The sequence below is a fragment of the Engystomops pustulosus genome, chromosome 6 (assembly GCF_040894005.1).
Source record: "Engystomops pustulosus chromosome 6, aEngPut4.maternal, whole genome shotgun sequence".
Lineage (NCBI taxonomy): Eukaryota > Metazoa > Chordata > Amphibia > Anura > Leptodactylidae > Engystomops > Engystomops pustulosus.
The window spans coordinates 188,996,313-189,012,468 of NC_092416.1; the positions used below are offsets into that span (position 1 = coordinate 188,996,313).

General features: G+C 45.4%; 1 protein-coding gene across 8 annotated transcripts in view; it reads right to left on the reverse strand.

Moving 5' to 3' along the window:
* Positions 1–16,156, reverse strand: part of GAS7 (growth arrest specific 7) — a 252,855-nt gene that overhangs the window by 40,181 nt on the left and 196,518 nt on the right. For all 8 annotated transcript variants that reach the window (XM_072112778.1, XM_072112780.1, XM_072112781.1 and 5 more), the window contains one exon: positions 7,636–7,689. In XM_072112778.1, coding sequence (XP_071968879.1) covers positions 7,636–7,689 — 54 coding nt within the window. The remainder of the gene's footprint in view (positions 1–7,635; positions 7,690–16,156) is intronic.

A 16,156-nucleotide genomic window follows, 5' to 3' on the forward strand; every position in this document is an offset into this window, starting at 1 on the left:
TTGTAGGTGTCAGGTCTCATTGTAGGTGGACAGGTCTCATTGTAGATGGTCAGGTTTCATTGTACGTGGTCAGGTGCCATTGTAGGTGGACAGGTCTCATTGTAAGTGGACAGGTCTCATTGTAGGTGGTCAGGTCTCATTGTAGATGGTCAGGTTTCATTGTACGTGGTCAGGTGCCATTGTAGGTGGTCAGGTCTCATTGTAAGTGGACAGGTCTCATTGTAAGTGGACAGGTCTCATTGTAAGTGGACAGGTCTCATTGTAAGTGGACAGGTGCCATTGTAGGTGGTCAGGTCTCATTGTAAGTGGACAGGTCTCATTGTAGGTGGACAGGTCTCATTGTAGGTGGTCAGGTCTCATTGTAAGTGGACAAGTCTTGTTGTAGGTGGTCAGGTGCCATTGTAGGTGGTCAGGTCTCATTGTAGGTGGCCAGGTGCCATTGTAAGTGGACAGGTCTCTTTGTAGGTGGCCAGGTGCCATTGTAAGTGGACAGGTCTCATTGTAGGTGGTCAGGTCTCATTGTAGATGGTCAGGTCTCATTGTAGATGGTCAGGTCTCATTGTAGATGGTCAGGTCTCATTGTAGATGGTCAGGTCTCATTGTAGATGGTCAGGTTTCATTGTACGTGGTCAGGTGCCATTGTAGGTGGACAGGTCTCATTGTAAGTGGACAGGTCTCATTGTAGGTGGTCAGGTCTCATTGTAAGTGGACAGGTCTCATTGTAAGTGGACAGGTCTCATTGTAGGTGGTCAGGTCTCATTGTAGATGGTCAGGTTTCATTGTACGTGGTCAGGTGCCATTGTAGGTGGTCAGGTCTCATTGTAAGTGGACAGGTCTCATTGTAAGTGGACAGGTCTCATTGTAAGTGGACAGGTCTCATTGTAAGTGGACAGGTGCCATTGTAGGTGGTCAGGTCTCATTGTAAGTGGACAGGTCTCATTGTAGGTGGACAGGTCTCATTGTAGGTGGTCAGGTCTCATTGTAAGTGGACAAGTCTTGTTGTAGGTGGTCAGGTGCCATTGTAGGTGGTCAGGTCTCATTGTAGGTGGCCAGGTGCCATTGTAAGTGGACAGGTCTCTTTGTAGGTGGCCAGGTGCCATTGTAAGTGGACAGGTCTCATTGTAGGTGGTCAGGTCTCATTGTAGATGGTCAGGTCTCATTGTAGATGGTCAGGTCTCATTGTAGATGGTCAGGTCTCATTGTAGATGGTCAGGTTTCATTGTACGTGGTCAGGTGCCATTGTACGTGGTCAGGTGCCATTGTAGGTGGACAGGTCTCATTGTAAGTGGACAGGTCTCATTGTAGGTGGTCAGGTCTCATTGTAGGTGGTCAGGTCTCATTGTAAGTGGACAGGTCTCATTGTAAGTGGACAGGTCTCATTGTAAGTGGACAGGTCTCATTGTAGGTGGTCAGGTCTCATTGTAGATGGTCAGGTTTCATTGTAGGTGGTCAGGTCTCATTGTAAGTGGACAGGTCTCATTGTAAGTGGACAGGTCTCATTGTAAGTGGACAGGTCTCATTGTAGGTGGACAGGTCTCATTGTAGGTGGTCAGGTCTCATTGTAAGTGGACAAGTCTTGTTGTAGGTGGTCAGGTGCCATTGTAGGTGGTCAGGTCTCATTGTAGGTGGCCAGGTGCCATTGTAAGTGGACAGGTCTCTTTGTAGGTGGCCAGGTGCCATTGTAAGTGGACAGGTCTCATTGTAGGTGGTCAGGTCTCATTGTAGATGGTCAGGTCTCATTGTAGATGGTCAGGTCTCATTGTAGATGGTCAGGTTTCATTGTACGTGGTCAGGTGCCATTGTAGGTGGTCAGGTCTCATTGTAAGTGGACAGGTCTCATTGTAAGTGGACAAGTCTTGTTGTAGGTGGTCAGGTGCCATTGTAGGTGGTCAGGTCTCATTGTAGGTGGCCAGGTGCCATTGTAAGTGGACAGGTCTCTTTGTAGGTGGCCAGGTGCCATTGTAAGTGGACAGGTCTCATTGTAGGTGGTCAGGTCTCATTGTAGATGGTCAGGTCTCATTGTAGATGGTCAGGTCTCATTGTAGATGGTCAGGTTTCATTGTACGTGGTCAGGTGCCATTGTAGGTGGACAGGTCTCATTGTAAGTGGACAGGTCTCATTGTAGGTGGTCAGGTCTCATTGTAAGTGGTCAGGTCTCATTGTAAGTGGACAGGTCTCATTGTAAGTGGACAGGTCTCATTGTAAGTGGACAGGTCTCATTGTAGGTGGTCAGGTCTCATTGTAGATGGTCAGGTTTCATTGTACGTGGTCAGGTGCCATTGTAGGTGGTCAGGTCTCATTGTAAGTGGACAGGTCTCATTGTAAGTGGACAGGTCTCATTGTAAGTGGACAGGTCTCATTGTAAGTGGACAGGTGCCATTGTAGGTGGTCAGGTCTCATTGTAAGTGGACAGGTCTCATTGTAGGTGGACAGGTCTCATTGTAGGTGGTCAGGTCTCATTGTAAGTGGACAAGTCTTGTTGTAGGTGGTCAGGTGCCATTGTAGGTGGTCAGGTCTCATTGTAGGTGGCCAGGTGCCATTGTAAGTGGACAGGTCTCTTTGTAGGTGGCCAGGTGCCATTGTAAGTGGACAGGTCTCATTGTAGGTGGTCAGGTCTCATTGTAGATGGTCAGGTCTCATTGTAGATGGTCAGGTCTCATTGTAGATGGTCAGGTTTCATTGTACGTGGTCAGGTGCCATTGTAGGTCGTCAGGTCTCATTGTAAGTGGACAGGTCTCATTGTAAGTGGACAGGTCTCATTGTAAGTGGACAGGTGCCATTGTAAGTGGACAGGTCTCATTGTAGGTGGACAGGTCTCATTGTAGGTGGTCAGGTCTCATTGTAGGTGGTCAGGTCTCATTGTAAGTGGACAAGTCTTGTTGTAGGTGGTCAGGTCTCATTGTAGGTGGCCAGGTGCCATTGTAAGTGGACAGGTCTCATTGTAAGTGGACAGGTGCCATTGTAGGTGGCCAGGTGCCATTGTAAGTGGACAGGTCTCATTGTAGGTGGTCAGGTGCCATTGTAGGTGTCAGGTCTCATTGTAGGTGGACAGGTCTCATTGTAAGTGGACAGGTCTCATTGTAGGTGGACAGGTCTCATTGTAGATGGTCAGGTCTCATTGGACGTGGTCAGGTTTCATTGGACGTGGTCAGGTGCCATTGTAGGTGGTCAGGTTTCATTGTAAGTGGACAGGTCTCATTGTAAGTGGACAGGTCTCATTGTAAGTGGACAGGTCTCATTGTAAGTGGACAGGTCTCATTGTACGTGGTCAGGTCTCATTGTAAGTGGACAGGTGCCATTGTAGGTGGTCAGGTCTCATTGTAAGTGGACAGGTCTCATTGTAGGTGGACAGGTCTCATTGTAGGTGGACAGGTCTCATTGTAGGTGGTCAGGTCTCATTGTAAGTGGACAAGTCTTGTTGTAGGTGGTCAGGTCTCATTGTAGGTGGCCAGGTGCCATTGTAAGTGGACAGGTCTCTTTGTAGGTGGTCAGGTGCCATTGTAAGTGGACAGGTCTCATTGTAGGTGGTCAGGTCTCATTGTAAGTGGACAGGTCTCATTGTAAGTGGACAGGTCTCATTGTAAGTGGACAGGTCTCATTGTAAGTGGACAGGTCTCATTGTAAGTGGACAGGTCTCATTGTAGGTGGACAGGTCTCATTGTAGGTGGTCAGGTGCCATTGTAGGTGGTCAGGTCTCATTGTAGGTGGACAGGTCTCATTGTAAGTGGACAGGTCTCATTGTAGGTGGTCAGGTCTCATTGTAAGTGGTCAGGTCTGTATCTGTATACAATGTATATAATATACTGACCCCCTGTATACAATGCATATAATATACTGACCCCCTTTATACAATGTATATAATATAATGACCCCCACTGTATACAATGTATATAATATACTGACCCCCTGTATACAATGTATATAATATACTGACCCCCCCCCCTGTATACAATGTATATAATATACTGACCCCCACTGTATACAATGTATATAATATACTGACCCCCACTGTATACAATGTATATAATATACTGACCCCCTGTATACAATGTATATAATATACTGACCCCCTGTATACAATGTATATAATATACTGACCCCCCTGTATACAATGTATATAATATAATGACCCCCACTGTATACAATGCATATAATATAATGACCCCCACTGTATACAATGTATATAATATAATGACCCCCCTGTATACAATGTATATAATATACTGACCCCCCCTGTATACAATGTATATAATATACTGCCCCCCCTGTATACAATGTATATAATATACTGACCCCCTGTATACAATGTATATAATATAATGACCCCCTGTATACAATGCATATAATATAATGACCCCCACTGTATACAATGTATATAATATAATGACGCCCACTGTATACAATGTATATAATATACTGACCCCCCTGTATACAATGTATATAATATAATGACCCCAACTGTATACAATGTATATAATATACTGACCCCCTGTATACAATGTATATAATATAATGACCCCCACTGTATACAATGTATATAATATAATGACGCCCACTGTATACAATGTATATAATATACTGACCCCCTGTATACAATGTATATAATATACTGACCCCCCCTGTATACAATGTATATAATATACTGACCCCCCCTGTATACAATGTATATAATATAATGACGCCCACTGTATACAATGTATATAATATACTGACCCCCTGTATACAATGTATATAATATACTGACCCCCCTGTATACAATGTATATAATATACTGACCCCCCCCCTGTATACAATGTATATAATATACTGACCCCCTGTATACAATGTATATAATATACTGACCCCCTGTATACAATGTATATAATATACTGAACCCCACTGTATACAATGTATATAATATACTGACCCCCCTGTATCTGTATACAATGTATATTATGTGGTGATGTCCCCCCCCTGTATACAATGTATATAATATACTGACCCCCCTGTATCTGTATACAATGTATATAATACGGTGATGCCCCCTGTATCTGTATACAATGTATATAATACGGTGATGCCCCCTGTATCTGTATACAATGTATATAATATGGTGATGCCCCCTGTATCTGTATACAATGTATATAATATGGTGATGCCCCCTGTATCTGTATACAATGTATATAATACGGTGATGCCCCCTGTATCTGTATACAATGTATATAATATGGTGATGCCCCCTGTATCTGTATACAATGTATATAATATGGTGATGCCCCCTGTATCTGTATACAATGTATATAATATGGTGATGCCCCCTGTATCTGTATACAATGTATATTATGTGGTGATGCCCCCTGTATCTGTATACAATGTATATAATATGGTGATGCCCCCTGTATCTGTATACAATGTATATAATATGGTGATGCCCCCTGTATCTGTATACAATGTATATAATATGGTGATGCCCCCTGTATCTGTATACAATGTATATAATATGGTGATGCCCCCCCCTGTATCTGTATACAATGTATATAATATGGTGATGCCCCCCCCTGTATCTGTATACAATGTATATAATATGGTGATGCCCCCTGTATCTGTATACAATGTATATAATACGGTGATGCCCCCTGTATCTGTATACAATGTATATAATACGGTGATGCCCCCTGTATCTGTATACAATGTATATAATATGGTGATGCCCCCTGTATCTGTATACAATGTATATAATATGGTGATGCCCCCTGTATCTGTATACAATGTATATAATATGGTGATGCCCCCTGTATCTGTATACAATGTATATAATACGGTGATGCCCCCTGTATCTGTATACAATGTATATAATACGGTGATGCCCCCTGTATCTGTATACAATGTATATAATATGGTGATGCCCCCTGTATCTGTATACAATGTATATAATATGGTGATGCCCCCTGTATCTGTATACAATGTATATAATATGGTGATGCCCCCTGTATCTGTATACAATGTATATAATATGGTGATGCCCCCTGTATCTGTATACAATGTATATAATATGGTGATGCCCCCTGTATCTGTATACAATGTATATTATGTGGTGATGCCCCCTGTATCTGTATACAATGTATATTATGTGGTGATGCCCCCCCCTGTATCTGTATACAATGTATATTATGTGGTGATGCCCCCTGTATCTGTATACAATGTATATAATACGGTGATGCCCCCTGTATCTGTATACAATGTATATAATATGGTGATGCCCCCTGTATCTGTATACAATGTATATAATATGGTGATGCCCCCTGTATCTGTATACAATGTATATAATATGGTGATGCCCCCTGTATCTGTATACAATGTATATAATATGGTGATGCCCCCTGTATCTGTATACAATGTATATAATACGGTGATGCCCCCTGTATCTGTATACAATGTATATAATACGGTGATGCCCCCTGTATCTGTATACAATGTATATAATATGGTGATGCCCCCTGTATCTGTATACAATGTATATAATATGGTGATGCCCCCTGTATCTGTATACAATGTATATAATATGGTGATGCCCCCTGTATCTGTATACAATGTATATAATATGGTGATGCCCCCTGTATCTGTATACAATGTATATAATATGGTGATGCCCCCTGTATCTGTATACAATGTATATTATGTGGTGATGCCCCCTGTATCTGTATACAATGTATATTATGTGGTGATGCCCCCCCCTGTATCTGTATACAATGTATATTATGTGGTGATGCCCCCTGTATCTGTATACAATGTATATAATACGGTGATGCCCCCTGTATCTGTATACAATGTATATAATACGGTGATGCCCCCTGTATCTGTATACAATGTACATAATATGGTGATGCCCCCTGTATCTGTATACAATGTATATAATATACTGACCCCCTGTATCTGTATACAATGTACATAATATGGTGATGCCCCCTGTATCTGTATACAATGTATATAATATGGTGATGCCCCCTGTATCTGTATACAATGTATATAATATGGTGATGCCCCCTGTATCTGTATACAATGTATATAATATGGTGATGCCCCCTGTATCTGTATACAATGTATATAATACGGTGATGCCCCCTGTATCTGTATACAATGTATATAATATGGTGATGCCCCCTGTATCTGTATACAATGTATATAATACGGTGATGCCCCCTGTATCTGTATACAATGTATATAATATGGTGATGCCCCCTGTATCTGTATACAATGTATATAATATGGTGATGCCCCCTGTATCTGTATACAATGTATATAATATGGTGATGCCCCCTGTATCTGTATACAATGTATATAATATGGTGATGCCCCCTGTATCTGTATACAATGTATATAATACGGTGATGCCCCCTGTATCTGTATACAATGTATATAATACGGTGATGCCCCCTGTATCTGTATACAATGTATATAATACGGTGATGCCCCCTGTATCTGTATACAATGTATATAATACGGTGATGCCCCCTGTATCTGTATACAATGTATATAATACGGTGATGCCCCTCTGGGGGTGCGGGGGCTGCTATCGTTCATGTATTTGGATTTGTGTCGCCTCCATCCTCCCGCTGCTCCCCCATCGTCATAGTAACAGGCTGAGCGGGTACTCACTGTCATGGTGGTCTCCTTGCTGTGCCTCTTGGTGGGTGACGGGGACCCCGGACTCTGTGGAGAGAGACAAGAGGCATCGTCAAAGCTGCTCTCAATGTCGGACATGTTCTGCGTCTGCTGCTCCGCACTGCACTCCCCGATGTCACCAGCGATGCGGGGGATGAGGGGTTAACACCAGGGAAATCCCACCGCACATCGGGGGCAGGAATCCAGCGCCCGGTGATGGGGGGATACAAGGTACACACATATAGCGGCACATATATATAACACATACATCGGCACATATATATAACACATATAACGGCACATATATATAACACATACAGCGGCACATATATATAACACATATAGCGGCACATATATATAACACATACATCGGCACATATATATAACAGATATAACGGCACATATATATATAACACATATAACGGCACATATATATAACACATACAGCGGCACATATATATATAACACATATAGCGGCACATATATATAACACATATAGCGGCACATATATATATAACACATATAGCGGCACATATATATAACACATATAGCGGCACATATATATATAACACATATAGCGGCACATATATATAACACATACAGCGGCACATATATATATAACACATATAGCGGCACATATATATAACACATATAGCGGCACATATATATAACACATATAGCGGCACATATATATATAACACATATAGCGGCACATATATATAACACATACAGCGGCACATATATATAACACATACAGCGGCACATATATATATAACACATATAGCGGCACATATATATAACACATATAGCGGCACATATATATATAACACATATAGCGGCACATATATATAACACATATAGCGGCACATATATATATAACACATATAGCGGCACATATATATAACACATATAGCGGCACATATATATAACACATATAGCGGCACATATATATATATAACACATATAGCGGCACATATATATAACACATATAGCGGCACATATATATAACACATATAGCGGCACATATATATATAACACATATAGCGGCACATATATATAACACATACAGCGGCACATATATATAACACATACAGCGGCACATATATATATAACACATATATATAACACATATAGCGGCACATATATATAACACATACAGCGGCACATATATATAACACATATAGCGGCACATATATATAACACATACAGCGGCACATATATATAACACATACAGCGGCACATATATATAACACATATAGCGGCACATATATATAACACATACAGCGGCACATATATATAACACATACAGCGGCACATATATATAACACATATAGCGGCACATATATATAACACATATAGCGGCACATATATATATAACACATACAGCGGCACATATATATAACACATACAGCGGCACATATATATAACACATATAGCGGCACATATATATAACACATACAGCGACACATATATATATAACACATATAGCGGCTCATATATATAACACATCTAGCGGCTCATATATATAACACATATAACGGCACATATATATAACACATCTAGCGGCACATATATATAACACATATAGCGGCACATATATATAACACATACAGCGACACATATATATAACACATACAGCGGCACATATATATAACACATACAGCGGCACATATATATAACACATATAGCGGCACATATATATAACACATACAGCGACACATATATATAACACATACAGCGGCACATATATATAACACATCTAGCGGCACATATATATAACACATCTAGCGGCACATATATATAACACATATAGCGGCACATATATATAACACATATAACGGCACATATATATATAACACATATAGCGGCACATATATATAACACATACAGCGACACATATATATAACACATATAACGGCACATATATATAACACATATAACGGCACATATATATAACACATATAGTGGCACATATATATAACACATACAGCGGCACATATATATAACACATACAGCGGCACATATATATAACACATATAACGGCACATATATATAACACATATAGTGGCACATATATATAACACATACAGCGGCACATATATATAACACATATAACGGCACATATATATAACACATACAGCGGCACATATATATAACACATACAGCGGCACATATATATAACACACATAGCGGCACATATATATAACACATATAACGGCACATATATATAACACATATAACGGCACATATATATAACACATATAGTGGCACATATATATAACACATATAGCGGCACATATATATATAACACATATAGCGGCACATATATATAACACATACAGCGGCACATATATATATATAACACATATAGTGGCACATATATATAACACACATAGCGGCACATATATATAACACATACATCAGCACATATATATAACACATATAGCGGCACATATATATAACACATACAGCGGCACATATATATAACACATATAGTGGCACATATATATAACACACATAGCGGCACATATATATAACACATACATCAGCACATATATATATAACACATATAACGGCACATATATATAACACATACATCAGCACATATATATAACACATATAGCGGCACATATATATAACACATACATCAGCACATATATATAACACATATAGCGGCACATATATATAACACATACATCAGCACATATATATAACACATATAGCGGCACATATATATAACACATACAGCGGCACATATATATAACACATATAGTGGCACATATATATAACACATACAGCGGCACATATATATATAACACATATAGCGGCACATATATATAACACATATAGCGGCACATATATATAACACATATAGTGGCACATATATATAACACATACAGCGGCACATATATATATAACACATATAGCGGCACATATATATAACACATACAGCGGCACATATATATAACACATATAGTGGCACATATATATAACACATACATCAGCACATATATATAACACATATAGCGGCACATATATATAACACATACATCAGCACATATATATAACACATATAGCGGCACATATATATAACACATACAGCGGCACATATATATAACACATATAGTGGCACATATATATAACACATACAGCGGCACATATATATATAACACATATAGCGGCACATATATATAACACATATAGCGGCACATATATATAACACATATAGTGGCACATATATATAACACATACAGCGGCACATATATATATAACACATATAGCGGCACATATATATAACACATATAGGGTCACTTATTTATCCTTCAGGTATTATTATTATTTTGCGCTTTGTTTTTCTTCTTGTGTTTCACTTTGTCTTTTCATTGAAGATTTTGTTGCCTGGTGACAATATTTGGTCGGTTCTCAGAACATTTTGGTTGAGGACCATCATAATGTATCACATGACCATGGCGATGATGAGCCTCCGGTGATTTTGTAAGGAGGGGCCACATTGGACCCTATAGACATCCAGGACCTCTATTTACATGGAGGGGATATCTTATCCCACCAGAAGAGGGGGCAGCTTCTGCTCTTAGGACCACCAGGGCTGTGACCTACCAGGAAATGGCCTCCTCTCGGGGTGCACCATACAGTGGAAGTATCGTTAGTGGAAGACCATCCATCATGGGGGGCGGCGGAGGACCATCCACCATGGGGTGCGGCGGAGGACCATCCACCATGGGGGGCGGCGGAGGACCATCCACCATGGGGGGCGGCGGAGGACCATCCACCATGGGGGGCAGCGGAGGACCATCCACCATGGGGGGCAGTGGAGGACCATCCACCATGGAGGGCGGTGGAGGACCATCTACCATGGAGGGCAGTGGAGGACCATCCACCATGGGGGGCAGTGGAGGACCATCCACCATGGGGGGCAGTGGAGGACCATCCACCATGGGGGGCAGTGGAGGACCATCCACCATGGGGGGCAGTGGAGGACCATCCACCATGGGGGGCAGTGGAGGACCATCCACCATGGGGGGCAGTGGAGGACCATCCACCATGGGGGGCAGTGGAGGACCATCCACCATGGGGGGCGGTGGAGGACCATCCACCATGGGGGGCGGTGGAGGACCATCCACCATGGGGGGCGGTGGAGGACCATCCACCATGGAGGGCGGTGGAGGACCATCCACCATGGGGGGCGGTGGAGGACCATCCACCATGGGGGGCGGTGGAGGACCATCCACCATGGGGGGCAGTGGAGGACCATTCACCATGGGGGGCAGTGGAGGACCATTCACCATGGGGGGCAGTGGAGGACCATCCACCATGGGGGGCAGTGGAGGACCATCCACCATGGGGGACAGTGGAGGACCATCCACCATGGGGGGCAGTGGAGGACCATCCACCATGGGGGGCAGTGGAGGACCATCCACCATGGGGGGCAGTGGAGGACCATCCACCATGGGGGGCAGTGGAGGACCATCCACCATGGGGGGCAGTGGAGGACCATCCACCATGGGGGGCAGTGGAGGACCATCCACCATGGGGGGCAGTGGAGGACCATCCACCATGGGGGGCAGTGGAGGACCATCCACCATGGGGGGCAGTGGAGGACCATCCACCATGGAGGGCAGCGGAGGAACATCCACCATAGGGGGCAGCGGAGGAACATCCACCATGGGGGGCAGCGGAGGACCATCCACCATGGGGGGCAGTGGAGGACCATCCTGCATGGGGGGCAGTGGAGGACCATCCACCATGGGGGGCAGTGGAGGAACATCCACCATGGGGGGCAGTGGAGGAACATCCACCATGGGGGGCAGTGGAGGAACATCCACCATGGGGGGCAGTGGAGGAACATCCAGCATGGGGGGCAGTGGAGGACCATCCACCATGGGGGGCAGTGGAGGACCATCCACCATGGGGGGCAGTGGAGGACCATCCACCATGGGGGGCAGTGGAGGACCATCCACCATGGGGGGCAGTGGAGGACCATCCACCATGGGGGGCAGTGGAGGACCATCCTGCATGGGGGGCAGTGGAGGACCATCCTGCATGGGGGGCAGTGGAGGACCATCCACCATGGGGGGCAGTGGAGGAACATCCACCATGGGGGGCAGTGGAGGAACATCCACCATGGGGGGCAGCGGAGGAACATCCACAATGGGGGGCAGTGGAGGGACATCCACCATGGGGGGCAGTGGAGGAACATCCACCATGGGGGGCAGTGGAGGACCATCCACCATGGGGGGCAGTGGAGGAACATCCACCATGGGGGGCAGCGGAGGAACATCCACCATGGGGGGCAGTGGAGGAACATCCAGCATGAACATCCACCATGGGGGGCAGTGGAGGACCATCCACCATGGGGGGCAGTGGAGGACCATCCACCATGGGGGGCAGTGGAGGACCATCCACCATGGGGGGCAGTGGAGGACCATCCACCATGGGGGGCAGTGGAGGACCATCCACCATGGGGGGCAGTGGAGGACCATCCACCATGGGGGGCAGTGGAGGACCATCCACCATGGGGGGCAGTGGAGGAACATCCACCATGGGGGGCAGCGGAGGAACATCCACCATGGGGGGCAGCGGAGGAACATCCACCATGGGGGGCAGTGGAGGACCATCCACCATGGGGGGCAGTGGAGGACCATCCAGCATGGGGGGCAGTGGAGGAACATCCAGCATGAACATCCACCATGGGGGGCAGTGGAGGACCATCCACCATGGGGGGCAGTGGAGGACCATCCACCATGGGGGGCAGTGGAGGAACATCCACCATGGGGGGCAGCGGAGGAACATCCACCATGGGGGGCAGTGGATGAACATCCAGCATGAACATCCACCATGGGGGGCAGTGGAGGACCATCCACCATGGGGGGCAGTGGAGGACCATCCACCATGGGGGGCAGTGGAGGAACATCCACCATGGGGGGCAGCGGAGGAACATCCACCATGGGGGGCAGCGGAGGAACATCCACCATGGGGGGCAGCGGAGGAACATCCACCATGGGGGGCAGTGGAGGACCATCCACCATGGGGGGCAGCGGAGGAACATCCACCATGGGGTGCAGTGGAGGACCATCCACCATGGGGGGCAGTGGAGGACCATCCACCATGGGGTGCAGTGGAGGACCATCCACCATGGGGGGCAGTGGAGGAACATCCACCATGGGGGGCAGCGGAGGAACATCCACCATGGGGGGGCAGTGGAGGACCATCCACCATGGGGGGCAGCGGAGGACCATCCACCATGGGGGGCAGCGGAGGAACATCCACCATGGGGGGCAGTGGAGGACCATCCAGCATGACATGTCCTGTGATAGGGAGGAGCTTTTGCTCCCTCCTCTCATCCAGACTTTTCGGGTATTTTTGTCCTGTTTTTCCAATATACTAATATTTGTAATTATATAAATATCACTAATAGTAAAATATTCTACAAAACTAATAAAGCTCCTGCAATCTTCAGGGAATGTGAGTGATCGTCATGTGACGGCTCCAGGTCAGGTCCTTGTCAGTTCCCATTTTCCTGAAGGTCAGATAATTAGCTGTGAGGTCAGGGGGTCACTGGAATATAGATGACCCCATAATGAGGAGTGAACGGGGTCGGATGCTGGATTGATAGCAGCATTAATGGGTAATTATCTGGCCGAGGTCAGGGACTCCTCACGGGACCAGCAGAGGCTCAGGAGATGGCGCTGTCCTTGTGTGTAGCACCTGCCTGACACTGAGCACACCACAGGGATTTGTTTTGTAGGTATTTTCCCTGGAGAGATGTGTAATTATAGCTTATGTGTGTTAGTAGCAGCAGGGCTATGATTTATTTACAGAAGTCACACTGCTGTGCTCTGTGCTCTGTGCAGCCAGTGTTGGGTATTGTCCCTGGAGAGATGTGTAATCAGACCTCACACTGCTGTGCTCTGTGCTCTCTGCAGCCAGTGTTATGTATTGTGCCTGGATAGATGTGTAATCAGTCCTCACACTGCTGTGCTCTGTGCTCTCTGCAGCCAGTGTTATGTATTGTCCCTGGAGAGATATGTAATCAGACCTCACACTGCTGTGCTCTGTGCTCCCTGCAGCCAGTGTTATGTATTGTCCCTGGAGAGATGTGTAATCAGACCTCACACTGCTGTGCTCTGTGCTCTCTGCAGCCAGTGTTATGTATTGTCCCTGGAGAGATGTGTAATCAGACCTCACACTGCTGTGCTCTGTGCTCTCTGCAGCCAGTGTTATGTATTGTCCCCGGAGAGATGTGTAATCAGACCTCACACTGCTGTGCTCTGTGCTCTCTGCAGCCAGTATTATGTATTGTCCCTGGAGAGATGTGTAATCAGACCTAACACTGCTGTGCTCTGTGCTCTCTGCAGCCAGTGTTATGTATTGTCCCTGGAGAGATGTGTAATCAGACCTCACACTGCTGTGCTCTGTGCTCTCTGCAGCCAGTGTTATGTACTGTCCCTGGAGAGATGTGTAATCATACCTCACACTGCTGTGCTCTGTGCTCTCTGCAGCCAGTGTTATGTATTGTCCCTGGAGAGATGTGTAATCAGACCTCACACTGCTGTGCTCTGTGCTCTCTGCAGCCAGTGTTATGTATTGTCCCTGGAGAGATGTGTAATCAGACCTCACACTGCTGTGCTCTGTGCTCTCTGCAGCCAGTGTTATGTACTGTCCCTGGAGAGATGTGTAATCATACCTCACACTGCTGTGCTCTGTGCTCTCTGCAGCCAGTGTTATGTATTGTCCCTGGAGAGATGTGTAATCAGACCTCAGACTGCTGTGCTCTGTGCTCTCTGCAGCCAGTGTTATGTATTGTCCCTGGAGAGATGTGTAATCATACCTCACACTGCTGTGCTCTGTGCTCCCTGCAGCCAGTATTATGTATTGTCCCTGGAGAGATGTGTAATCATACCTCAGACTGCTGTGTTCTGTGCTCCCTGCAGCCAGTGCCATGTATTGTCCCTGGAGAGATGTGTAATCAGACCTCACACTGCTGTGCTCTGTGCTCTCTGCAGCCAGTGTTATGTATTGTCCCTGGAGAGATGTGTAATCAGACCTCACACTGCTGTGCTCTGTGCTCTCTGCAGCCAGTGTTATGTATTGTCCCTGGAGAGATGTGTAATCAGGCCTCACACTGCTGTGCTCTGTGCTCTCTGCAGCCAGTGCTATGTATTGTCCCTGGAGAGATGTGTAATCAGACCTCACACTGCTGTGCTCTGTGCTCCCTGCAGCCAGTATTATGTATTGTCCCTGGAGAGATGTGTAATCATACCTCAGACTGCTGTGCTCTGTGCTCCCTGCAGCCAGTGCTATGTATTGTCCCTGGAGAGATGTGTAATCAGACCTCACACTGCTGTGCTCTGTGCTCTCTGCAGCCAGTGTTATGTATTGTCCCCGGAGAGATGTGTAATCAGACCTCACACTGCTGTGCTCTGTGCTCCCTGCAGCCAGTGCTATGTATTGTCCCTGGAGAGATGTGTAATCATACCTCACACTGCTGTGCTCT